This window comes from Drosophila subpulchrella, unplaced genomic scaffold (genome assembly GCF_014743375.2).
Source record: "Drosophila subpulchrella strain 33 F10 #4 breed RU33 unplaced genomic scaffold, RU_Dsub_v1.1 Primary Assembly Seq25, whole genome shotgun sequence".
NCBI classification, from domain to species: domain Eukaryota; kingdom Metazoa; phylum Arthropoda; class Insecta; order Diptera; family Drosophilidae; genus Drosophila; species Drosophila subpulchrella.
The window spans coordinates 311,489-338,682 of record NW_023665555.1 but is presented as its reverse complement, the minus strand read 5'-3'; the positions used below and the strand labels follow the sequence as shown (position 1 = coordinate 338,682).

The 27,194-nt window shown below is 36.5% G+C and overlaps 1 protein-coding gene across 5 annotated transcripts in view; it reads right to left on the bottom strand.

Annotated features, from left to right (window-relative positions):
- Nucleotides 1-26,280, bottom strand: part of LOC119559595 (G protein-coupled receptor kinase 1) — a 468,201-nt gene extending 441,921 nt beyond the window's left edge. For 2 of the 5 annotated variants that reach the window (XM_037872611.1, XM_037872614.1), the window contains exon 1: nucleotides 25,981-26,280. In XM_037872611.1, the coding sequence (XP_037728539.1) occupies nucleotides 25,981-26,093 (113 nt within the window). In that variant the 5' untranslated portion in view covers nucleotides 26,094-26,280. The remainder of the gene's footprint in view (nucleotides 1-25,980) is intronic. The other 3 variants (XM_037872608.1, XM_037872610.1, XM_037872609.1) reach the window with 2 other exon arrangements.
- Between the last annotated feature and the right edge of the window lie 914 nt (nucleotides 26,281-27,194).

Here is a 27,194-nt window from a genome sequence, read left to right as displayed (position 1 = left end):
GTTATGTAATGCTTGCTTCGTCGTGTTGGCCTGAATTACGAAAACCGGGCCGAGCTCAGTGATCCCCACTGGGCCTGGGCTGATTTCCTAGAAACGAAGCCGGGACGCCGGTGATCCTCACCAGATCGTAGAGCTCTTATGGATCCACCACCACTACCAAGACTATCTTCCAGAACAATTACCCGGATATTCCTCCTTGTTGCTTCCTCGATGCTCGTCGGAACGCAAGTGACTGGCCTGAGACTGGACCTCTGCTTATATAGGCGCCGTTTAGTGTGACCAGGGATCAATGGTGATAGTCCCGGTTCGATAACTTTGTATCGGGTCACGGTTCTGGTGATAACTATCGACTATCGATATCTCGGCTAAATAAGTGTGACCAGTTGTCGTTCGCTTTGGGCGCGCGTTTGAATAGTTTTGCGGGCGTGTGATTTCCAAATAAAAGACCATTGTTTTGGAATGTTCTGTTTGGTTTAATTTCTGGTTTATGTTGTTCTGACGGTGTGGCGTCACAGTTTCCTTCCATTCAGATTTAATACAAATATATATTCGTTTTTCATTTAATTTTATAGTATATACAATTTTTTATTGCTTATTTATCTAAACTTTTGTATTTGTGTTTTAAATTTTTGATTTTATTTTTTTTTTAATAATTTTTCCTGCCTAGGTATGGTCTTTTTTGGCCGTCATCTTATACAGCCCAACATAAAAAAGGCTATGGAAATAGCCAAGCCGTTTAGTGTGCCTGCATGATAACAAAAAGCCACATGTTATACTAGAATGGTATTTCTTTGTTGAAACATTTTACAATACTGGTAATGATTGCTACTTATTAAAGTACATGTATTGAAAGAAAATGTGCGAATACATTTAATCCAGGTGGAAAACTAATGAAAATAAGAATACTGAAAACAAAATATGCGTGCGTGTATGTGTATATATGCATTTGTACCTGACGGGGGAATTGAGATTCGTTTAAACGCAAATTCATTATACCTAGTAGGGTTATTCACATAAGGGGACATTTTAGAGATGGATATCGAGTAAGCGCGAATTCTTAAGATGCCATTGGCATCCCAAGGTGTCCAATTAAATTACGCAAGTTTATGCTTTAGAGGTCAATATCGAAATACCACGATTTCTTCAGAAGAGACTGCTATAAGGGCTTATGTAATTTTAAATGCTGTTTCAATGTTTTATGGGGCACTTTAATGGTGCATAACGAACAACCGCGAATTCCTAAGATGGCCGAGGTGCCTTATGTGCGGAACCAATTTAATTTAAATTTAATTAGATTAAATTGAAAACAGCTTCAGTTTTGATTGACCCAAGTTACGTTCAATTAATTTTCTATTAGCATTACACTTTTCAATTGTAAAGAAATATTTTTCAATTCGCAAACGTTTTGCCAAAATGAATGCATTTTTTTCATTGAATTCGAAAGTAGGGAATTGGTTTTCCATTGCCATTGTTTGTTTTTTTTTTAAGTAATCCAATGCTATTATATTTTTTAAAAGTATTATATTTATAAAAGTATCAAAATAACAAATTGATTTTTCACTGGCATTACATTTTCAAAAGTAGTTAATTATTTAGCATTACATTTTCAAAATGATATAAAAAGTAATGATAATGCTTGAAGACACAACACTGATACCTACCTACCTAAGGGCAAAACTATTTTCAAATGACAATCTAATTTTCTTATTTTCAAATTAAAATTGGATTCCTATGTTTAAACAAATATAAATATTTAAACAAATAGTTTCATGGCTTTCCCTCATACCCAACTTCAACATCCATGTAGAATTCTAATGAAAGCAAGAATATTGAAATCAAGATTGCGTGGGTATGTGTGAACATTAGGGTGGTCCAAAAAATGAAAACTAGTTCTCACCAATTTACACGGTATATTAAAGCTTTAAAAAATGTAATCAAAAATAAAAAAAAATGTTTGTTGAGATTTAGACCTGCGAATCGTTCTCAAAGTTGGCATTAAAATTACTCATACGACATGTGTTCCAGCCAGAACTTTTTTCGAAAAAATCGATTTCCCACCCCCAACTTTGTCAACATTCTAGACTCAGTCAATATTAGTAAAAAATTGACAATTCCGAAATGTTTTTGGTTGGACATCTAAAATCCGAATTTGACATAACGGATTTACAATCTAAGAGATCCGTATTATCTAGTGTCCTCTATAGAACTAGATTTTCCGGAAAAACTTTGTTACAAAGCGCCAAAAAAGTAACACGAATGCTAGTTACCATTTGGAGTCAAAGGGGTATTCCAGTCCGGCCTCACCATCATATTATTAAATTCATATCGCGGCTTCACAAAGATTATTTTAGCATAAAAAAATGTTAATATAAAAGGAGAGCCTTCTTTGTCCTTCCTCATTTGAGTATATAAGTGTTTACAAAAGGTCCATTTATGAAACGGTTTTTTCAAAAATAAATAAAACTATTTGTGAAATGTTTTAAATGACTTAATATTCAACTCGAGCATTTTAATATCTTATTGTCAATATTTTCAAAAATTAAATCCAATTCGATCTTGTACGACCATGTAAATTCTGGACTTAGCAAATAAAAAACTTTTTCAATTTTTAAAGCTTTAAAGTAGTTCGGTAAGGTGACAAACGAATTTGAGAAATAAAACCAAGTCAAGGCCACCCATATAAAAATAATATATTTGGTCAAGGGCAACAGTGCGCATGAGTTATAAACTTTGAAACCAATTCGCAGACCCTAAAAAGCGTTTTTCTCAAAAAATTTCGTTTGGTATACATGAAATACCTCAAAGCGCACCGTATAAGCGGGGTGAGAGTAGGACCTTAAACATTTCCATACAAATGTGGACCGCCCTAGTGTACATACATGTGTGCATTTGTGTGTGTTTATACATATATTCATTTGGAGCTGACTGGGGAAATGAGATTCGTTTAAATACAAATTCTTTATAAAAAATATTTAATTTTTATTTCCTTAACTTATTTAACACATTTTCTTCAAACGTCAAAACTAATTTTAAAATACAAAAAAAATTGTTCTCAAATTAAAATTGCTTTCCTTTGTTTAAACCAGAAGATTCACGGCTTTCCCTCCCACCTTCCCCACATTATAAAAACAAATGTATGTATATAACTATTATTAACTAGCACCAGTGGAAAAATCCAAAAACATCATTCATAGGAAAGTATTGCAAAAGTTGTAAAATTTTGAAATTAGAAGATAAGAGTTCAACAAAATATTTGCATTGTGGAATATGCCTCTTGGGGAAACCACAAAAAAAAAAAGCGCGAAATCCACTACCTCTGGTGGTGTGAAGATAAGAAATGTTTTAAATTTAGTTTAAGAAGCAAAGATATAAGTAAGTCAAAAGTATAGGATTATAAAACGACCTTGCTAGTGTCTAATATAGATAAAAAGAAAAAAGGAAGCTAGCTTCAGCACGCCGAAGTTTTATACCCTTGCAGGTCGTTTCCGTGGGAGAATTGTACGTACAGAGCTTTCGATTTGTAGAATATTTTAAGATAATGTTCCTTTTCAATTTACTACCGTATATAACGGTCGTTCTATTTTATTCGAAATTCTGAATATTAAAAGAATGATATCCCCAAGACTAGAAAAAAATAAAAAAATATTTGTTGTATCATTCCTATGGGAGTTATAGGACTATTCCGACTTATGTACTACCTGCAATATAAATTAGACTTTTGGCAAGGTTTCACCCCGATAGCTTTAAAAATGAGAGACTAGTTTGCGTAGAAAAGGACAGACGGACATGGCTAGATCGACTCGTCAAGTGATGCTGATCTATATAATATATGCTATGTGGGGTCGGAAACGTCTCCATCACTGCGTTGCGAACTTCTGACTGAAATCATTATATCCTCTGCAGGGGTTTAAAAAAATGTTTATGTCCTTGGCCGTCTTCTTCTTTTCGTCTTATATGATGGACGTTGATGCACTACGAGCAGTACAAACAAGTGGCCCAACGACACCAAGCACGTGCTTGTTACGCGCGGGGCCCTTCTATAAATTTGGGCAAAAATGCGAGTTCGCGAGGAAGATACAAAAAACAAATAGAGACGGGACACAAATGAAAATAAAAGAAGCAACTAAGAGTGAAGCAAATGAGTTAAAATATTAGTTTTTAATACCGGGATAGAAGATGATGTGCAAATTAAATGGTAAAGATTGTTATAATTATTACATAGAACGCGAAAGGGCTCGTGCAGACAAAAATTTGATGTACATCGTGGCAAATTTAGGGGATAATAATTTCGTGTTAGTCTAACAGGAACATTGAAAGTTAGGCGGTTTACAAGTTCTACAGAATCAATATCACCTCTAATAAGATTTTGCATAAAAATAGTACCAAGCATTGTTCTACGATTTACAAGTGTAGGTAAATTAAGCAATAGTAATCTACTCTGATAGGAAGGTAGCCTTACGTTTTGATCCCAGTTCAAACTACGAAGGGCAAAAAGAAGAAATTTTTTTTGTACCGACTCAATACGGTCAATGTGCACTTGATATTGTGGACTCCAAACCGAAGAACAATATTCCAAAATAGGACGGACAAGGGAGGTAAATAATAATTTGGTTGTATAAGGGTCATCAAATTCTTTTGACCAACGCTTTATAAACCCAAGAACACTCATGGCCTTGTTGACAGTGGACATTATGTGGCAGTCAAATTTAAGTTTTGGGTCCAGAAGAACGCCTAAGTCATTAACGGAATATATACGGTCGAGTGACGTATTTTGAAGAGAGTAACTAACAAAAGTAGGAGTACCCCTATAAAAAGTCATAACGTTGCATTTAAGGCAGTTCAAATTTAAAAGGTTATACTCACACCATCCCTGAAAACAATCAATATCTGACTGTAAGTTGGAACCCGAAGCTATATCGTTATATGATAAACAAAGCTTAACATCATCAGCATACATTAGTACACGAGAATGTTTTATGGTAGAGGGAAGATCGTAAATAAACAAAGTAAACAGCAAAGGACCCAAATGACTACCCTGAGGCACTCCAGATGTCACGTAGGTCAATTTTGAAACAGCGTTCTTGAATATAACCCTCTGAGTCCTACCATTCAAATAACTTGAAATCCAAGTTAATAGCTTACATGGAAACCCAAGCTGATTTAATTTGAATAATAGAAGAGAGTGGTTGACAGAGTCAAAGGCCTTACTAAAATCTGTATATATAACGTCAGTCTGCATTTTTTTCTTAAATCCATTTATTACAATAGATGACAATTCAAGAAGGTTGGTGGTGGTCGATCTTCGCTTAACAAAACCATGCTGACACGGTGATATTAGCGAGGAACATAAATGTTGCAAATGAGAAGTAATAATACGTTCAAATGCTTTAGGAATTGCCGACAATTTGGAAATACCTCTATAATTCTGTGCATCCGCCTTCGCACCCTTTTTGTGAAGTGGAATGATAAAAGAGTCCTTCCAGATAGTAGGAAAAACTGATGATGAAATAGACAAATTAAAAAGTTTAAGAATCGGTTTACATATGGTTGACGCACAAAACTTAAGCACACACCCGGGGAGTCCATCTGGACCGGGAGAATAAGTTGGCGTTGTTGTTGCTAAGTCTCTTAAGAGAGAACTTTCCGTAATTTCAGGGGTAAAAATACAATTTGCCCTATTTAAGGGATTAGGGTAGTTAGAATTTGACCAAGCAGCCGAACTATAAGTAGTTTGGAAAAACTCGGCAAATAAATCAGCAATTTCAGAATCCGTCGATGCCTCCATTGAGTTAAAACGTACCGATGAAGGCAATGCCGACGACTTACGCTTGGCATTAACAAAGTTATAAAACTGCTTCGGATCATTTGAAAATTCGAATTTACATCGACTTAAATACATAGAATACAAATGACTATTGAGAACATTAAAGTCCGATCGAGCCACCACATATTTCGAAAAATCAGATGGCTTACCCGATTTTTTATACATTTTATAGGTGTTTGTTTTAAGGTTTTTAAGTCTTTGAAGCGCATTGGTAAACCAAGGAGGCCTGTTTAGCTTTGAAGGAAGCCTATCAGGAACGCATTCATTAAAAAAAGTATTTAACACTATATAGAAGAGTTCAGTGGCACTTTCAATATCCATACAATTGTACAAGTCTGTCCAATTATATTGAGAAATCATATCGTTAAGTTTTTTATAGTCACATTTTCGAAAACATCTCATTTTAGTTTGAGGAACTAAAGGAGAGAGGGTATCAACGCATGGGAGGCAGATTGTCAATTCCATTGTTGGATGATATCGGTCTTCAGGTACAACAAGAGCGTCAATTCTAGATACCGTGACTTCAGACGGGTCTGAAACAAACACGAGATCCAGTTGTCTATTTAATGAATTCCGTATAAAGCTTACTTGCTGTAACGATAATTCTAGAAGACCATCTACAAAATCATGGGCGGATAGAGGTATAGCGACAAGTGAGTCAGTAGGAGAAGACCAAGAGATATCAGGGAGATTGAAGTCACCCAAAACAATCAAAAGGTCTCTGTTAGAAAGAAGGGATAGAACAGATTTTATGGCAGACAGATGGTGCTCATAAATTATTAAATCAGAGCCAGGTGGAATATAGGAACATGTTACAAAAATAGATATGGATTGCAAGGAAACTTTCACACTAACGAATTCAATTTCGTTATGGGTATCAAAGTAAATTTTTTCAGATGTGAGGCTAGTGGTAACGGCAATCAGCACACCGCCTCCCCTACGTGAGGAGCGATCGGTCCTATAGACATTAAAGTTATTTGACAGAACTTCAGAGTCAGATATCTCTGGTTTCAGCCAAGTTTCCGTAAAAGCCAAAATATCTGCAGTAAATGCAGAGGAGTCAACATAAAGCTTGGGTAGCTTCATATTTAGTCCCCTAACATTTTGATAAGCCAAAAATAAACTTTTGAGTTTTTTGGCGCAGTGGAGGGTCTGTTATTTGTTCTCGGTTTATTGGGAACAAATTCTTTTATTACTAAATCATCATTAAGCCAAAAGCTTTCAGAAAGTAGTACCTTAAACACATCAGGCGGTGCAAATATTTTAAAAGAGGATATACTACGAGCGTATGAAAATCGAAATTGTTCAACTGAAATATTCTCGGATGGGAATTTTTCACGTATAAATTCCAAAACATCCTCAGATGTAGTATCTGGGGTGAACCTAGAAACAAATAATTGCTTCCTATGAGGAACAACTGACAGTTTCTTACGTCCCCCAGCAGCAGATTGAACCACACTAAGCTGAGAGCCAGAATCGGTTCCTACTGTACCTATAGGTACGGTCGGCACCGTAGCCGGCACTGAAGATTTTTTTACCACCAGACTTCGAGAAACAGTGACTCCACCTGAATCAGCTGTATCCCTAGGCGCAGTTGGTTCGCTTACCCCAGTGTCGACAGAAACTGCTGCAGCTACCAAGTTCGGATTAGGGGAGGATACCGTGACCGTGTTAACTGCCGCTAAGCTGGCTTTTTTGCGTTTAGGCGACTCAGTTAGTAATTTTTTATTATTAAATTGGGCACAAACGGAATTAAACCCCTCATTGAGCTGTTTAAAAGCACCTGAGAGATTCAAAAGGCTGTCTCGAGTCTGCTTCATAAAGCCGCTCATCTCAACTACCATTTCCTTGCAGGATCCACATGACCACATGAGACCAGAATTCAGATCAATGAAGTCTTTGACTCTGCCAGTAAATCCTGCGCATTTAACGTGCATCATCGATTCGCAGAGCCAGCAGAAAATAAAAGGGTCTTTAGTCGAAGCCGAAAGAGTACAATTTTTCTTGCAGCAGACAAGAGCCATTTTAGGAGATGAAATAAAAATAAAATAAAATATGAAAAATACCTTAAGTAAATTTGGCACTGGGATCAAATTCCAAAAACAAAGGCACAAAACACGAAAAAAAATAAGAGCGCGAGATCGCGTTTTAGTTTAAATGTAAGAGAGCACGAGAGAATAAATCTTCTATCGACTGAGCGTTGCTTGTGGGACACTGACAACTTTACGCACGAACAGTTACAATGTAAAGCAAGCAAGAGAGAGAGAATAACAGAAAAGCACTCCAAAAATCTACCAGAAAATCGGCAGGTTCCAAGAGAGTTTAAATTACAGTTGTAATATAGAGCGGGAGAGAGAGTGGGAATAAAAGAGTTTTAGCAAGATTAGTGAGTGTAAAATTACACTAACAAAGCTAGGAGATTAAACAAATCTAATAGAAATGTTAAAATATCTATAACCACATACCCGTTTAATGGGGGATCAAGTCAAAAACACTAACACAACTATTAGGCTAAGCTTTGTTAAAAAACAAACACAAGAAACTCGCAAAAAATCACCGAAAAAGACAAAAACTCAGAGCACAAAAGTAAACACATCTGTTCACAAGCGACGCTAAATCGATAATTCTTGGGGTCATCTATAACTTCTTGGGGTCTTCTTTAAACTCTGGGATCTTCAATGATGGTGGCTTCTGTCGTCTGGCCTCTTTTGACTCGGGCGTCACCGGTGCTGGTCGTTGCACAGGTAAAAAGTTTTTTTTTTAATGTGATCTGGAGTTTAACGCGGCACAAAGAAAGCGGCTCGGAGGTGCTGCGTTAAAACCCGACCACCAAGATTTTTTCCGCGGACAGCCAGGCAGCCACGATGGGCAAAGAAAACGGCTCAGAAGCGCAACGCGGTAACTTGGCCGACGCAAATTAACGCACAGAAAACCCACAAGCACCCGAGGGCAGTCCGGCGGCCGCGGTGCGTAGAGTTAGCGGCTCGGAAACGCAATACGGTAACCTTAGCTGATACGAGACACCGCTCAAGGCTCTACGCACAGCGTTCTTTCAATAATATCCTTTTATTTCGCTTTACTTTATTTAACTACTCAGATATCCTAATCTTCGCACTCAAGCTTAACACTGGGGATATCTAACCTAACTTACTTCTGGGACCTTTCCACCTTGTTTCGTCGGTTCTTCCCGCTCCAGATCTCTGAGGTCGGTCCACCTCCGCTGCCGAAAAAGGATGGCGCCGAGCTTCTGAGTTCGCTGCTTCATTTGAGTTCGGCTTTCCCGATTTTTTAGCTTTTCCAGCCCCGATTACTATCGACATTCGCCCCGGCTGATCAGCTGACCTTTCTTGCTGACCAACACTAGTGACCCTGGTGCGCGCGCATATTTAGAACTAGATTGACTTACATTTAAACTTAATTATATATTTTGTTGTGAGACCTTAAAAAAAAGTTTTGAGCTGGTAATGGTGCCTTCAGTGGCTGCGATGCATAGTTAATATTCGATATTAATCATCCTCACAATTTTTTTTTCGTTTTTAACGGTTTTTTTTTCACTATTTTGTGATTTCTACTCTGTTTCCTCTTTTTGTAATGGTTAATTGTTTTATTTTTATACCCGTTACTCGTAGAGTAAAAGGGTATACTAGATTCGTCGGAAAGTATGTAACAGGCAGAAGGAAGCATTTCCGACCCCATAAAGTATATATATTCTTGATCAGGATCACTAGCCGAGTCGATCTAGCCATGTCCGTCTGTCCGTCTGTCCGTATGAACGCTGAGATCTCGGAAACTATAAGAGCTACAATACTAGGATTAGGCGTGCAGATTCCTGAGATTCCTGCGCAGCGCAAGTTTGTTTCAGAAGAGTGCCACGCCCACTCTAACGCCCACAAACCGCCCAAAACTGTGGCTCCTACAGTTTTGATGCTAGAACAAAAATTTTAACTGAAATGTATTCTTCTAATCAATACCTACCGATTGACCTAAAAAAAAGTTTGCCACGCCCACTTTAACGCCCACAAACTTCAATAAATCGTAAGTATGAACGCGGATATCTCGGAAAATATTAAAGATAGAGAAACGGGACTTCAGATTTAGATTCGGTAGGCTTGAGCGCAGCGCAAGTTTGTTACGCGAACCGCCCAAGTCTGTGGCGCCCACAATTTTTATGCAAGATAAAAAATTTTAACTGAAATGTATTGGTCTCTTGAATACCTACCGATTGGTCTAAAAAAAAGTTTGCCACGCCCACTCTAACGCCCACAAACCGCCCAAGCCTGTGGCGCCCACAATTTTCGTGCTAGATAAAAAATTTTAACTGAAATGTATTGGTCTCGTCAATACCTATCGATTGGTTAAAAAAAAATTTCCCACGCCCACTCTAACGCCCACAACACTTAAATCTGTCTACCGCCGGTAGGTGGCGCATTTGCTGCTTGCATATCTCCATTTTCCTTTGATCCCTTTAGCTGAGTAACGGGTATCTGATAGTCGAGGTACTCGACTATAGCGTTCTTCCTTGTTTTAATTCACAATTCACGATTCAAAAACTTGTCACGGTCGCCATGTAATAGGAGGGTGTTAGCGTCCCCGCGTTTTTTAAATCATAGCCGTTGGGTTCATGCTTTAACGTCTTCATTGTTTGACAACCGGAATTTTAAATGAAACATTTGGTAACTATGTCGCTCTTCGTCGAATCTTCAACTGTCCCTTTGAGTTTCTTAGATATTATTTGACCCTAAGCTGCGCGCACAGCGATGTCGGTTAAGCCGGTAGCGGTCTTATATGTATTATATAGCTATACTATACTAGCTTATATTCAAATCTGAGAGCGGTGCGGAGAGCATATACCTTTGGATCAATATGTTGTTGTCGCCAGGCTGTAGAAAAAGCTTACGAAGCCGCTTATCACCCGCTTAAGGCGTGTTCGGTAAAATTCCGTTGGCACTTAAAGAGTGTTGCTGATCCTGCATGTTTGGCATTTACATTCTTGCTAAAAATATAGTGCGTACTCGTTATGTGTGCATACTACAGTTCATCCAAATGCAGACATGCATTGTCCCTGGCTTACGTTCTTCTATGAATTTAAAATGTTTTTTGTCCCCCACCCATGCAAACGGAATGAAAAAGATCATCGAGCGGAAGATGAAAGAAAGAAAGTGATTCAGAATGATTTCACTTCCGACTGAAAGTAAACCACACACACAATGTTTTTAACAAACTCGTGTGTTAAAGCACCGCATCAAAAACATAAAAATCCGCTATAGTCGAGTGCCTCGACTATCAAATCACTCAAAAAATTTTCCAAAGAATCGTACTAACGATACTCCCGAAAAACATGTTTTTTTTTTAATGTTGGTTGATTAATATAGCACCATCTAATTATAATTGACTCAATCTGAAAGTAAGTAGATGTACCAACTAACGGAGTTATTAATTAAAGTTGCAAAAATTTAAATTTCCTGAAATAGCTAGTTTTCCTTTGAGTTTTACTACCTTAAGAAAAATTTATATATAAATTATTTTGAGCAAGTCCTTTAAATGTTAGGAGCAACTTTGCAAAAATCGGTGGCAAACAGAAAGCGTTATAGCTGGATTAGTAAAAGTATTCAATTTCAATACTTTACAGTTTTCCTTGAAAAAGGATTGCTACCCCCAAGTCTGTATGCGGCACATGTGCATCCTAGCTAACCTCTTTTCGAAATGAAAAGAGATGCCATTTCACACTTGAAATGATTGCTGAAAATGCACTTTCTCAACAATCATTTGCACTCTTTATACCCGTTACTCGTAGAATAAAAGGGTATACAAGATTCGACGGAAAGTATGTAACAGGTAGAACAAAGCGTTTCCGACCCCATAAAGTATGTGTTCTTGATTAGGATCACTAGCCGAGTCGATCTAGCCATGTCCGTCTATCTGTCCGTCCGGATGAACGCTGAGATCTCGGAAACTACAAAAGCTAGAAAGACCTTCTTGCACAGCGCCTACAGTTTTTATGCTAGAAAAAATGTTTATCTGAAATGTATTGGTCTCGTCAATACCTATCGATTGACCTATAAATTAGTTTGCCACGCCCACAATCCGCCCAAATCTGTGGCGCCCACAACTTTCATGCTAGAAAACAAATTTTACTTGTAATCTATTAGTCTCGTCAATACCTATCGATCGACCCACAAAAAAGTTTGCCACGCCCACTCTAACGCCCATAACGCTTAAATCTGTCTGGCGCCCACATAACCATATATTGAGATAGCGGGTAGTTAGCGCATTACGATCTCGCCTTGCTGTTTGTATAAGTTAATACCCTAGAAATACAACAATAAGAAATCGAAGTAAATAAATTCTTGCACTTGCAATATCATTGTGCAAGAAATACCAAACCATTTCCTGGTCAAAATAATATGCGCTTAAGCAACTCCATCATCAGTTCTTAGAAACTGTTCTTCTAAGGAACTGTTTACCCACCTCCCTATTGGACGACAGACAACTGCAACAGCGCTAAGCTTTGCCCACACCTGCGTCTTTAACCCGCTGACTTCTCCGCTGCCACCCCCTACCGTCTCCGCTGCTGCCGCTGTCGCCACGATCACCAAAGCTTCATTAGAGTTCATTCTTTTTACAATTTAGTATATAAATCGGTCGAAATTTAAAGTTCAAATAAAAACGTTCTTTAAAGTTAAAAATTCGTTAAATAATATTATTTCTTAAAGGATAAAAAATCTACTGGCGCCGGACAGGGACCAGACTAAGTGAACAAAACTGCAAAAAAAGTTAGTAAGTTCGCGAAAAACTGCAAAAAAAAACTATTTCAGTCTGTCTGGTTTAATAACTATATCGGTTCGACTCGAAGTCATTAATTTGATTTCCCGATAAATGAAAAGAAAACAAAAGGTGAAAAAACTTAACTGTTTAATTGCCCATCGGAGAACTACACTTCCGGCAAGTTCCCTACCCAGGAAAACGAACAAAAAAAAAAGGAGCAGATTTCAGGAACCTCAGTAAGTTCAAAGGATCTAAACAGGATGAATTCCGGATCGCCCGTTGGAGTAGCCATACCAACAATCTTGCTGTAAGTCTTAAATCAACTAATACTTAAACTCTCCGCAAAAGAAGACAAACACAAATAAAAGAAAAGTGAAATACAAATTAAATACAAAAGTCTATAACCAAAAGTAAAAAGATCAAAACACAACAATTTACTGGAAAATCATTATAAAATTTCGCGACTCTGATGAGACCCTCTGGAATAAATTAAAATTAATTAAAATATTTTGTAACAATCATTTTAATTAGTAACCAACTTAATATTTGTAAATACTTTTTTAATTAATTACACCTTTAAATAATTATTTTTCTTAATTATTGTCAGCTTTTAGTAGTATTAATAAAATTTAACTATGAACCAACAAAACCAACATCTAATGAGACCCCCGGTTATTAAAATCCAGCAGCTCGTCAAGGCCAACCAAACCTTGCAGAACTAACTGCTCTTGTAACTACAGTTTTAAATCAAATACTTACAAGAATTTTACCGAATCTTGTTCGACAAATCAATAACCCAGTATATGATTTGTATAACTTGTCCGATCAATCAATTTCTCCAGAATATAGGGGAAACATAAGTGATCTAGATAAAATCCCCAACATTGTGAAAAGTATTCAAGAGTTCTCTGGAGATAGACCCGAATTTAGCTCGTGGAAAAAGGGCGTAGAGCGAATCCTAGAAACTTACGCAGGTCAAGAAGAAACCGCAAAGTACTTCGGAATTTTGCATTCTATTCGCATCAAAATAACGGGAAATGCTGATACGGCTTTAGAATCCTATAATATTTCACTCAAATGGAATGCAACATAAAAATGATTGACATTGCACTATGCCGACGACTATGGACGTAAGTAAAGAATCACAACAATTAATGACCAAAATGTGCCGAGATAGGGCTCTTGACACATTTATAAAAGGGTTAAGAGGAGATCTACCTTGACTCCTCGGAATGAGAGAATCAACAGCTGTGCTTAAAATTGAAAAATCAAAACTATAGGGCCAACCACGCCAACTTCAAATTGCCCCAAACCACCTTAGAAATAATTTGCAGAAGCCAGTTTCAGCACCCCGACCAAATCCTACGAATAACTAGACAACACCCCCAATTTATTCAATACAGCCAATCTAAGCCGTCAGTACCCCCTAAACAGCATTATTACTATCAAAATTCCCAATCAATTAATGCTTTTCCGAAAGTGTATTCAACACAAAGACCTATTTATCAGACAGCTCCTAAGCCACAGCCCAAGCCAGAACCAATGGAAATTGATTCTACTGTTCGCACTAAAGCAATAAACTACTTGAACCGCCGCAAAAACAATTTGAAACAGGTAAAAGACACCCAATGCCACTGAAAAATGCAGACAAAAAGCAGAGACACTTCAACGTACAGACCGAGGAGCCACAGACTTATGATGAAAAAATTATGCAACGCAAACAGAATATGATCCAGCACTGGCAGAATACGAAATAGAAAATAATATACAATAAGACCTTGAAGATTACACACAAAGTACTGACCTCGACAATAATGCAGAAGAATATAGCGATATACATTTTTTAGAATAAACAAGGAAGAACGCTATAGTCGAGTACCTCGACTATCAGATACCCGTTACTCAGCTAAAGGGACCAAAGGAAAATGGAGATATGCAAGCAGCAGAGCGAGATTGAAATGCGCCAGAGTGGGCGTGGCAAAGTTTTTCTTGGATCAATCGATAGGTATTGACAAGACCAATACATTTCAGTTAAAATTTGTTATCTAGCATGAAAATTGTGGGCGCCACAGGCTTGGGCGGTTTGTGGGCGTTAGAGTGGGCGTGGCATATTGGCGTCACAAACTTGCGCTGCGCTCAAGCCTACGGAATCTAAATCTGAAATCCCATTTCTCTATCTTTGATATTTTCCGAGATATCCGCGATCATATTTACGATTTTTTGAAGTTTGTGGGCGGTTTGTGGGCGTTCAAGTGGGCGTGGCAAACTTTTTTTTCGGTCAATCGATAGGTATTGATGGGAACAATACATTTCAGTTAAAATTTTTATTCTAGCATAAAAACTGTAGGAGCCACAGTTTTGGGCGGTTTGTGGGCGTTAGAGTGGGCGTGGCACTCTGCTGAAACAAACTTGCGCTGCGTAAGAAGCTCAGGAATCTGCACGCCTAATCTCAATAGCCTAGCTCTTATAGTTTCCAAAATCTCAGCGTTCATCCGGACGGACAGACAGACGGACAGACGGACAGACGGACAGACGGACATGGCTAGATCGACTCGGCTAGTGATCCTGATCAAGAATATATATACTTTATGGGGTCGGAAACGCTTCCTTCTGCCTGTTACATACTTTCCGACGAATCTAGTATACCCTTTTACTCTACGAGTAACGGGTATAAAAACTCCTCGTTACCCTATAGCGAGTGTAAATTGAGGAGTGGACGTATTTTAAAAATTTTTTACAGACACAGGTTCTAACAAAAGTTATATTCAACCCAAACATGTTTCTAATCCTTTGCTAAATGAAAAGTCTTTTAACACTGTTACCGTCGGAGGAAGCATACAAATTACTCATCACAAAATGGCTAACCTTTTTAACATCCCCAACACTAATGTTAAATTTTATCTATTACCAACTTTGAAATCATCCGACGTTATTTTGGGAAACGACTACCTTAAAGAAATAGGATCAGTAATTAACACCCCAGAACAAAAATTAAACATTAAAAACGGTCAAGTTATACCCATAAGAGAAAAAATCTTTGACTCAGTAAATACAATAATTAATAGAACTGATCATCGAACGAACAGTCAAAAATGTTATCTTGAAACGCTTTTAAAAAAATATTCCAACCCTTGTGCAGACCCAGATAAAAAACTAACTTACACTACTAACGTTAAATCGGAAATACGCACTAATTCAGATAGTCCGGTTTACTCTCGATATTATCCCTTACCAGTAGGGGCAAAATCTGAAGATGAGAGACAAACCGTAGAACTACTACAGGACGGAAGACCATCCCGTTCTCCGTATAATTCTCCCGGTTGGCATGTTCCAAAAAATGGATGCCTCTGAAATAAAAAAAAGTCCGAGTAGTAATTGATTACAGAAAATTAAACTTAGTAACCGTTGCAGACAAGTATCCGATACCTAACATTAATGAAGTTTTAGCCCAATTAAGAAACAATAACATTTTCTCAGACCTTGATTAAAAAAATGGTTTTCATCAAATCCTCATAAAAGAAGCGGCATTGAAAAAACAGCGTTTTCCATTTGTAATAAAAAGTTCGAGTTCACACGTCATCCATTTGGCTTAAAAAATGCTCCGGCTGCATTTTAAAAAGCACTTGATGATATTTTACGCTTCCATATCGGAGAAGTTTGTTATATTTATAATGATGATATAATTATTATTGGTAAAGATGATGAATCCCACGCCAAACATCTGGAAACAGTATTCGATACACTAGAAAAAATGTTAACTCGACAAATGCGAATTTATCAAAAAAAGAGTTGAATTTTTATACCCGTTGCTCGTATAGTTAAAGGGTATACTAGATCGTCAGAAAGTATGTAACAGGTAGAAGGAAGCGTTTCCGACCCCATAAAAAACATATATTCTTGATCAGGATCACTAGCCGAGTCGATCTAGCCATGTCCGTCTGTCGGGAGTTTGGATTTGGTATGTAGATTTCTAAGCTTCTTGCGTAGTGCAAGTTTCTTTCAGCAGGGCGCCACTCCCACTCTAACGACCACAAATCGCCCCAAAACTGGGGCTCCTACAGTTTTGATCCTAGAATTAACTGCATTGTATTAGTCTCGTCAATACCTATCGATTGACCCAACAAAAATTTGCCACGCCCACTGTAACGCCTACAAGCTGCCTAGGCCTGTGGCGCCCATAATTTTCATGCTAGAAAAAAATTTTAACTGAAATGTATTAGTTTCGTCAATACCTATCGATTGACCCAAAAAAAGTTTGCCACGCCCACTCTGACGCCCATAACGCTTAAATCTGTCTACCGCCCACATAACTATATAGGTTATGGTAGGTGGTAGGGTAGGTGGCGCATTTCAGTCTCGCTTTGCTGCTTGCATATCTCCATTTCCCTTTTGTCCCTTTAGCTGAGTAACGGGTATCTGATAGTCGAGGTACTCGACTATAGGGTTCTTCCTTGTTACGTTTATTATTTCCAATATATGTATCGAAACCAATCCGGTCAAAGTAGAGGATATTGTCAATTATCCTTGTTCAAAAACATTAAAAGATTTACGACCTTTCCTAGGTATGTCTGGTTATTATAGAAGGTTTATCAAAGATTATGCAAAGCTAGCCAAACCACTTACCTCATTGTTAAGAGGAGAAGATGGTCGAATTTCTAAAAAAAAAATTTTTTTTTTTAATAATTTACTTTAATTCCGAAGCAATGGTCGCATTAAAAAAACTAAAAAGTACCCTTGTTTCCAGCGAAGCAATACCCCGACTTCCAGAAAGAATTCTACCTCACTACAGACGCATCTAATTACGCATTAGGCGCAGTTCTTGCACAAAATAACAATCCAGTAGCATTCATTTCCATAACACTTCTAGGGCTGAAGAAAATTACGCAACTAACGAAAAGGGAATGTTAGCCGTGATTTGGGCATTAGAATCTCTAAGAAATTATTTGTATGGAGGGACAAAAGTAAAAATTGTAACTGACCATCAGCCATTAACGCGTTCTATGAGTGATTGGAACGGTAGCGCAAGAATAAAACGCTGAAAATCATTCTTAGATGAATACAATTGTACATTAATTTACCAACCAGAAAAATCTAAAGTAGTAGCCGTTTCATTATCAAGGATTCCACAAATAAATTCCGTAACAACCCAGCATAGTAGTGAAAGTTCCGCAGAAAATCTAATAACTAATAACTTGGAGATAGTAACTATAAATTTAGTATCACTTTTGCAAAATGTTTTCACTGACAGAGGCCTCATAAAAATATTAAAGAAATATCTTAACCCATTACTAATAAATGGAAACCAAGCCTCGGAACAGATTATGGGAAAAATTCAAAGGCTATTTCGCTCCAATTTCAAACAATACAAAATAAGAGTAGAGTAAAAGATCTAATTAATAAAACCAATCAATATGAAGAGATACTTAAAATCAACATCCACCACCAGCTCATCGTAATACGATTAAAAATCTAAAACAGCTTTCAGAAAACTTATATTTTCCAAAAATGAAACTTAAAGTTATAAATCTTCCCAATCTTCCAATTCAATTATCACCAATTCCCGAATTATCACCAATTCCCGAATACCCAGGACATACTCTTCATATCACTGTGGACGGCAGTCCACGTAGTGACGAAGAGCACCAGGAGGGTGGGCGAAGGCAACTACTATATATACACGAAGAACCGAAAATCTACAGTAATCGAGCGATATATCAATCGAAAGGTATTGCAAAATCGAAAAGGATTGCATACCAAGACTAAGAAAATCAATTAGGTGTAAAGGTGTAAAAGTGAAAATTTGGAAAATTTGATCTGTTGGGGCCGGTGGGGTGTCGAATGACACCTCAACTGTCAAAATCGTTCAAAATTAATACGCATTCCTCAACTTTTGACATACAGTTCACAGTACACAGTTCATATTGTAGTAAAAAGTCTCTTGTTAAAGTTATTAATAAACAAAAATGGCCACATTTACTTGTTCAGAACATCTTACACTGCCTGAGCATTGACCTTTGTTGTGCGTATCCACTCTCTTTTCGAAACGACTTTTATTCTTTCCCTGCGTTAAAAACTTCTGACGTAAATTAAGGGGGTATTTTAGTCTACAAATTTAAAAAAATCGAAAATTTTTTTTTTCATAATTCGATAGTTTAGTTATTCAAAAATATCTCCCTAAACGGATTTTTCAAAATTCAAATTATCTTTAAAATTATGGCTGATTAAGAGAATTTAAGTTATACGTGCTATTCTATCAGTTACACTGCCTAAAATTTAACGTAAAACTTTAAACGCGTTTTTCTCCAAACTACTTTTTCTGATACGGTAGCCATAATATTTCAAGTTCTAAGCAGCCGATTTACTTAAAATTTGGCATGAATATTCTTTCAATATCTCTCTATCGCATGAACCAACAAAAATTAAGAATTTAAAATTTGTAATATTTTTAAAAAAATCGATAAAATTAAAAAAATAGTAAAAAAATCGACCTTTTTTTTTGAGTGGCCGCCATTTTATGAAAAAAAAATTTTTTTTTAGTTTTGCTGGTTCATGACATAGCGACATTCGTACTTATTAAGAATCTTTTTTTTTTTATTTTTAAGATGACCACAAGGGTAGAAATCATGGCGACGAGGACACGGCCTTTTTTTTTCCCCCTCTACTTCAAGGACGCATAACTCGATGAAAAAAAAAATTTTTTTTTTAAATTTTATTTTATGTACTCTTCTAAGTTAAATAAACAAATGATAAAAAACCCGACACCAAAAATATCAATTGTTTAGTTTTAATTAATTGTTAAAAAAGGCTCCAAACTAGAGCCTCTAGACTAGAATACCCCCTTAAGTTTGCACTTTTTTCAAACATCCGTTTACACTGTGAAAAAATCTTTAAGTGTGTGCTCCACAAAATTGCATGCGAAATCCCAACCCTTACAGCGGAATAAAAGAAAAATCACTTTGTATTAATTATACCCTTGCAGAGGGTATTATGATTTCAATCAGAAGTTCGCAACGCAGTGAAGGAGACGTTTCCGACCGCATAAAGTATACAGCTGTGATCATGAAAATAGTAGTGAACTTGAGCTCACCACGTTAGGCAGGAAAATCAATTGATAACCGCAATTTATTTCAACAATGTTTTCAAAATAACAATTTACATACTTAATTTTATCAGTTCAGCTGATTTTGTTATTCTAAATTATTATAGTTTGCACTTCAGAGCTTATAAACAAAAAAATCACAAAATTTGGCCGTTCATGAAAATAGTAGTGACTACTAAAAATTAGAAAAACTTAACTAAAAACTCAAAAATATCTCAAAAAATCATAATATCTTATTATCTAGAATCTAATATTTAGTTGAATATCCTTTATTCTGCAACACGGACGTGCAACGGCGTGGCATGGAATCGATATGGTCTTGGCACCGCTTTGCCGGAATGTCATGCCAAGCTTGCTGAACCACCATCCACAGCTGAGTTTTGTTTATTGGTTTTACAATAGAAACAGCTCTCTTAACATCCCCCCACAAGTTTTCAATAGGGTTTAAGTCCGGAGACTGAGCTGGCCATGTCATTACGTCGATCTCTTGTGATGCAAACCAAGCCTTCGCGTGCTTACTTGTGTGTTTCGGATCATTGTCTTGTTGGAACGTCCACATTAAGGGCATTTCCCAACTGGCATAAGGTAGCATAGTGTTTTCCAAAATTTCAACGTAAACATTTTTGTCCATTACGCCATCTATCTTATGTATAGGACCAACCCCAGCATAAGAAAAACATGCCCAAATCATGATGCTCAGGCCACCGTGTTTAACGGTCTTCTTTGTGAACTTTGGGCGAAATTCCTGGTTAGGTGGACGTCGAACATACTCTCTAGAACCAGTACCACCAAACATAACAATTTTACTCTCATCGGTCCACAGTATATTGCGCCATTTGTTAACGGGCCAGTCCTTATGCACTTTCGCAAACTCCATTCTTGCAACTATGTGCTTCTGTGTCAAAAGGGGTACCTTTCTTGGACTTCTGGCAAATAAATTATTTTCTCTTAGACGTCTTTGAAGTGTTTGAAGACTAATCGCCAGATTTAATTCTTTTTTAATCTGCCCTGCAGAAGCAAATGGGTGGATCGTGGCGTATCGCACAATCTGTCTGTCGTCTACCGCACTAGTTTTGAGCTTTCCACCCCGATTTTCTGGCTTCAATTTATAGTGAATGGCGTTAAATATCATGGTAGGTGAGCGCATCCAACTATGTTTTCAATTTCCTTGAACGTTTTTCCTTCATTTTTTAATTTAATAATTAAATGTCTCATTTCGGCCGAACAGTGCTTTCCACGGCCCACTAAAAAAATGTTATTTTTAATTTTCATCATTAAAATAATTACAATATATTTTTACTTACTAATGGCGTTCCTAACTTCTTAAGTTTTTTTTTTAGAACTTCTCACATCAAGCACTACTATTTTAATGAGCGGCCAATTTAGCTTGCATATTCTAATTATAATCAAAAATTACTCTTTCCGAGGCAAATCTAACGGATCTTTCTCTCTTTCCTCATCCTTACGTTCCATTCTGAGCAAAAAGTGGAAACACGTTCCAAGAATAACGGTAAAAGTACCGAAAACTTCCTTTCCAATGTTATTTCAAGTTGCACTACTATTTTCATGGTCGTAACTGTATATATTCTTGATCACTAGACGAGTCGATCTAGCCATGTCCATCTGTCCGTCTGTCCGTATGAACGCTGACATCTCGGAAACTATAAGAGCTACAATACTGGGATTAGGCATGCAGATTCCTGAGATTCCTGCGCAGCGCAAGTATGTTTCAGAAGAGTGCCACGCCCACTATAACGCCCACAAACCCCCCAAAACTGTGGCTCCCTCAGTTTTGATGCTAGAATAAAAATTTTAACTGAAATGTATTGTTCTCATCAATACCTATCGATTGATAATAAAAAAAGTTTGCCACGCCCACTCTTACGCCCACAAACTTCAAATAATCGTAAATATGAACGTGGATATCTCGGAAACTATCAATGATAGAGAATTGGGATCTCAGCTTTAGATTCCGTAGCCTTGTGCGCAGCGCAAGTTTGTTACGCAAATATGCCACGCCCACAAACCGACCAAACCTGTGGCGCCCACAATTTTCATGCTAGATACAAAATTTTAACTGAACTGTATTGGTCTCGTCAATACCTATCGATTGACCCAAAAAAATATTTGCCACGCCCACTCTAACGCCCATAACGCTTAAATCTCTCTACCGCCGATAGGTGGCGCATTTCAATCTCGCTTTGCTGCTTGCATATCTCCATTTCCCTTTGGTCCCTTTAGCTGAGTAAAAGGTATCTGATAGTCGAGGTACTCGACTACAGCGTTCTTCCTTGTTTTCTTTTAATTTGCCATCTCTTTCGATAGAAGAAATGCTAGAATTTACTGACATCTCAACTTTACATATCAAAACCACTCAAATTTACCTTATTAAAATTCCAGTATTTGAAAAATTTGAGTACCAAAACATAATTTTAAAACCAGTTATTAAAAATAATTAAATCATCCATTTAGATAGCAACGAATTATTTGTACTCCAAGATAAAATTTATGGAACAAAAGAAAAATTTTCGATTTAACTAACTCCGATTGTATTCCTAATTTAACCAAAGGCAAAAAAAGCGGCTTGTAAATTTAGTAACTCACAGCATTTACCCAAAATTGAAAGCATTGGCGATCGTTTTTTAATCACACTTAACGACTTCAATGGAAGAGCAATGGAGCTAAAAGGAACCTTCGTAATATATTTCTCCAACGATACTATAATAATAAATAATACAGAATTCAGCAATACGGAAATAATTACAATGTAAACAATAAAACCCATCATTCAAATTACCCCAACTGAAATCAAACGACTAAAAATTCTATCACTTGAAGCCCTAGAAGCACTACATATTAATAATTCCAACCATATACAAAATCTCTAAACTCACTCTCTGTGGAACCGAATCTCGTTTATCACCTTATTTTATGTAACAATGGTTTTTGTATCTATATTATTATGTCGGAAAACGAAAAAAGAAATAATAACACAACTGAGCCCTTCCACTCCAAAGACAACAGAGGATCAAACCATAAGACCCGAAATAAAATTCAACCAATTAAACCTACCACCAGAATTCAATAGCACAACATTCTTCTAAAATCAACAGTTGCTCGAGAACTAGCAACAATTTAGAGGGGAAGAGTTAAACCCTAGAAATAAAACAATAAAAGTAAATAAATTCTTGCACAGTTCATTGCCCACTTGCAATATCATTGTGCAAGAAATACCAAACCATTTCCTGTTCAAAATATTATGCGCCTAAGCAACTCCATCATCAACTGTTTCCCCACCTCCACATTGGACGACAGACAACTGCAACGGCGCTGAGCTTTGCCCCCACCTGCGTCTCTAATACCACACAAGTGCGAGAGCGCTGAACTGTGGCCAAAAACCCCGCTACCAACTTTCTGATTTCGCTTCAAACCGCTGACTTCTCCGCTGCCATCCGCTACCGTCTCCGCTGCCGCCGCCGCTGCCACGATCGCCAATGCTTAATTAGGTTTAATTTTTTGTACAATTTAATATAGAAATCAGTCGAAATTTCAAGTTCAAATAAAATCGTTTTCAAAGTAAAAAATTTGTTAAATAATATTATTTCTTAAAGGATAAAAAATTAACTTATATCTCCATCTCCCTTTTGTCCCTTTAGCTGAGTAACGGGTATCTGATTGTCAAGTTACTCTTTCAAATTCGAAATGGGATCTTTTTCGATTTCGAAAAAAGGTGCTGCATACAGACCCTAAAACCAAAATATTGTTGCAAGCCGCATCAGAAAGATTCAGGCCTTTTTTCCGCTAAATATATAACTTCCGCATACATACAGTTCTTCCCCTAAATATGATTCATTGAAAATATGTGCCTTGGCGAGGGGCCCAAAATAGACACAGGGTGTCACTTTTTGGGTTGAGGATTTTTTAAATTAAATTCCTGCTAGAGAAGACAAAAATACTTTTAAGGATAATTCCACACCCATCTTCGAGGTTTAATTAAGTAGTATATACAAGGGTGGTCAAAAGTATTTTCACAAAAAAAAAGTTAAATATATTCATAATTTGAACTTACATCTTGTTAACTTTGGCATCAATGGAAAGGTAATTTAAATGCCGTTTGAATGATACAATACATTTCTTAACACATACAGTACTTATTGAAAAGGACGAATTTGTGTGAAAATGTCCTTTTTGAACTTTTTTTATCGACTTGAAAACTTAAATTTTTTGATGCAAAAAGTTTCTTCAAACAAAAATAATAGTAACTGCAAAAAGAATTTTTCAAAAATCATTTTGCTTATATTTTTTATGATTTCTTGAAAATGCTTAGAAACATGCATTTTAGCCATATTTTTCTCTTTTTCATACAAATTTTTTCCGACAGTGTCACCTTTAAAAAATCATAAAAAATATAAGCAAAATGATTTTTGAAAAATTCTTTTTGCAGTTACTATTATTTTTGTTTGAAGAAACTTTTTGCATCAAAAAATTTAAGTTTTCAAGTCGAGGAAAAAAGGTCATTTTCACACAAATTCGTCCTTTTCAATAAGTACTGAATGTGTTAAGAAATGTATTGTATCATTCAAACGGCATTTAAATTACCTTTCCATTGATGCCAAAGTTAACAAGATGTAAGTTCAAATTATGAATATATTTAACTTTTTTTTTGTGAAAATACTTTTGACCACCCTTGTAGATAAGCCAATACATTTTTTGATTTTCTTTACTTGTGTGCAGAACTGGGTACGTGCATGTTGATTTTGTTTATGAAAATAATTAGATAAGTTTGTTATGTTATATATACCAATTTATTAATAAATATTGTAAGTAAAAACAAACAAAAATTTGGGTTATGTGACGTTGATAACTTTTTTAAGCGGTCAACAGTGAAAACTTTGTTCCTTACATTTTATATTTAACAAATAAAAATTGTTTTATGTTAAAAAATGTAAACTATTTATTGTACAGCTCTGCAAAATAACGCAAAAAGCAAAAGGTTAGTAAAACGGTAGCCACGGTTCCTACCGAACGATTGATGGGAAAAAGAGCATTTTAATATACATAAATGATCGTATATTGTAATTTCAATATTTGAATTAAACTCTAAAAACAATTTCTTTTGGACTGTTGTTTAATTATAAAAACTACGTGGCTTATATAATATGTTTTAGTTCAAACGAAAGCGATATGATTGCTTGACATATTTTATTAGAATGAAAGCGATATCTTTGCTACCAGTTCACATTCTTAAGGCTAGAAAGTGTACTTTTGGCATTTACTCATTTTTGTGAAAGTCTACTTTGTGAACTTTTTTTCTAGGCTTGAAAATAAACATTTTTATCGTAGTTTCTCCAAAAAAGATCGTCACATTCAAAAAATCATAGAAAATAAAGTAAAGAGGCTTTGAAAAATTCTTTTCGCCGTTACCTTTAATTTTGCATGAAGAAATTTTTTGCATCTAAAAATTTTTGTTTTCAGGACGTGGAAAATGTTTTAAACGTAGACTTTCAAAAAAATGCGACATGTTTAATAAGTGCTAAATGGGTTAAGAATAGTCAAATATAATTCAAACAGAAATTAGATGACCTTTCCATTGATTCCAGAATGTATGTGTAGTATGTTCAAATTATGATTATGTATATTTAACTTTTGTTTGGTCAAAATACTTATGGTGGCTAGTGTATATCCTTAGTCGGGTATAATGTCGGTGTTTTTGATGGAATTTCGGGCAATATAAGAGCTATTGACATGAATCTTTGGAATTTTCGTCCGATCGGGGAGGGTAATATGTTAAGAGCACTGATCATACTATAACGATTGAAAAAATGGTAAGTCGGTAGCTTTAAAACTGAGCTCGCAAACGGTATTGGCTGTAAAACGGTATTGGGTGAACGTACATGGCATAGTGATTCTTATCAATGGCCGGAAACGCCCTCTAACCAAAATATAAGGATTTTTTAAGCAAGTCCAAGTATACATATGCAACCAATTAGGACAAGAATAAAATCATCACTTGGAAAGGGCAGACATTTTATTTAAACAATGTTGATTTGTGGGTGTAAGAGTTACTCGGTTTATCAACTAGCGGTGCTCAGGAGTCCCAAGAATACGCTTGACTAATTCGAACTTTCTTACTTTTAAAGTTTTCGAGATCTCAACATATTAATATTTCCCTGCTCGTCAATTAACACTTAGATATCGAAATTAAGTGTTGTCGGCTGATATTTCACATAATTAAGTATATTGAGCAACTGTATGTACATAATATACCTATATATTTATACAAGTTAGATACCTGGGGTCGGGTAAAATTAATTTCTTGCTGGCCCTTGCAGCAGGAGTACATTTTGACTTTTCCATTGCCATCAGATAGCTGACATCAGCTAACACCGCTTCCAAATCTGCCATAGCCTGTATTGTATTTATTAACTTATGCTTGTTATTCTATATAAACACTTCTTTATAAATTTTTTTAAAATAATATTTTCAATTTTTCAAAAACGCTAGATCCATTATTGTTGTCAACATAAATAAATATTATGTATGTATATTACTTCTTCAAAAACTTTATGTTGGTACTCTAATATTCAGTGTGACCGCGAAAATTTAAGAGAATAAGCCGATGACTCTTATAAATATACTATATACCCGATTTCAATATTTCAAATTTGTTGTTCCTTATACCATTTGCACACATTATATTCAAAGATTTATTGTAAAGCCTAGTTATCAGATCGGCTAAGAGTTTCACTAGTCGAAAAATCTTATTCTTTGTAGTGTTACCGAAGTTTTCCAAGTTCACACGCAATGTATGTAGCATGGTCTTACTGTCAAGCAGTTGGGCTTGTTGCCAAACGAAAAACAAATCAATTGGAAAAATTTAAAGAGGATAAGTCTGCTGGTACGCAAAGAAATTAAAATAAAAATAAATGGAATGTTCAAGAAATGTATTTATTTATGTAAATTAGTAGTTTAAAGCTTCCTTCTCATCCCACGGATGCTTCTCCATCTTTACCGCGCCACCGCAGTCCAGCTCCGAGTCCCAATTGGCATATTGGACCTTGAGGAAGTGGGTGCCGGATTGGGAACGGGGTTGATCCGCTAATGCTGCAGGAAGTCGCCCAGGCAGTGGCTGGCTATGGCTTCTCCAACTGTTCCTTAGCGGGCGCCCTATTTTCCTCCTCTCTATAGAAGCCAGCGGGTCATCCAGCTCCGCTTAAGATGTCAAGTAGCTGGTGGTGGTGGAGTACGGAGTCCTAATGGAAAGGTCGTCGAAGATCATATTACTGGTGGTTCTGCTTAAAAGATACTTCTATTAGTACAACGCAACCAAAGTCTTTTGGCCTGATCTTACTTTCTTTGGTATTTCTGGTATTTCCTTAGCTCATCTGAGTACCGCGCTGAAAAACAGACCCGACGAAAAGCGTTAGCCGCGTGTTTGCCTCTCGCTCACTCGTATGGTTAGCTCGCGGTTTTCGTCGATGTGAGTACTAGGCCTAACACTGTTAA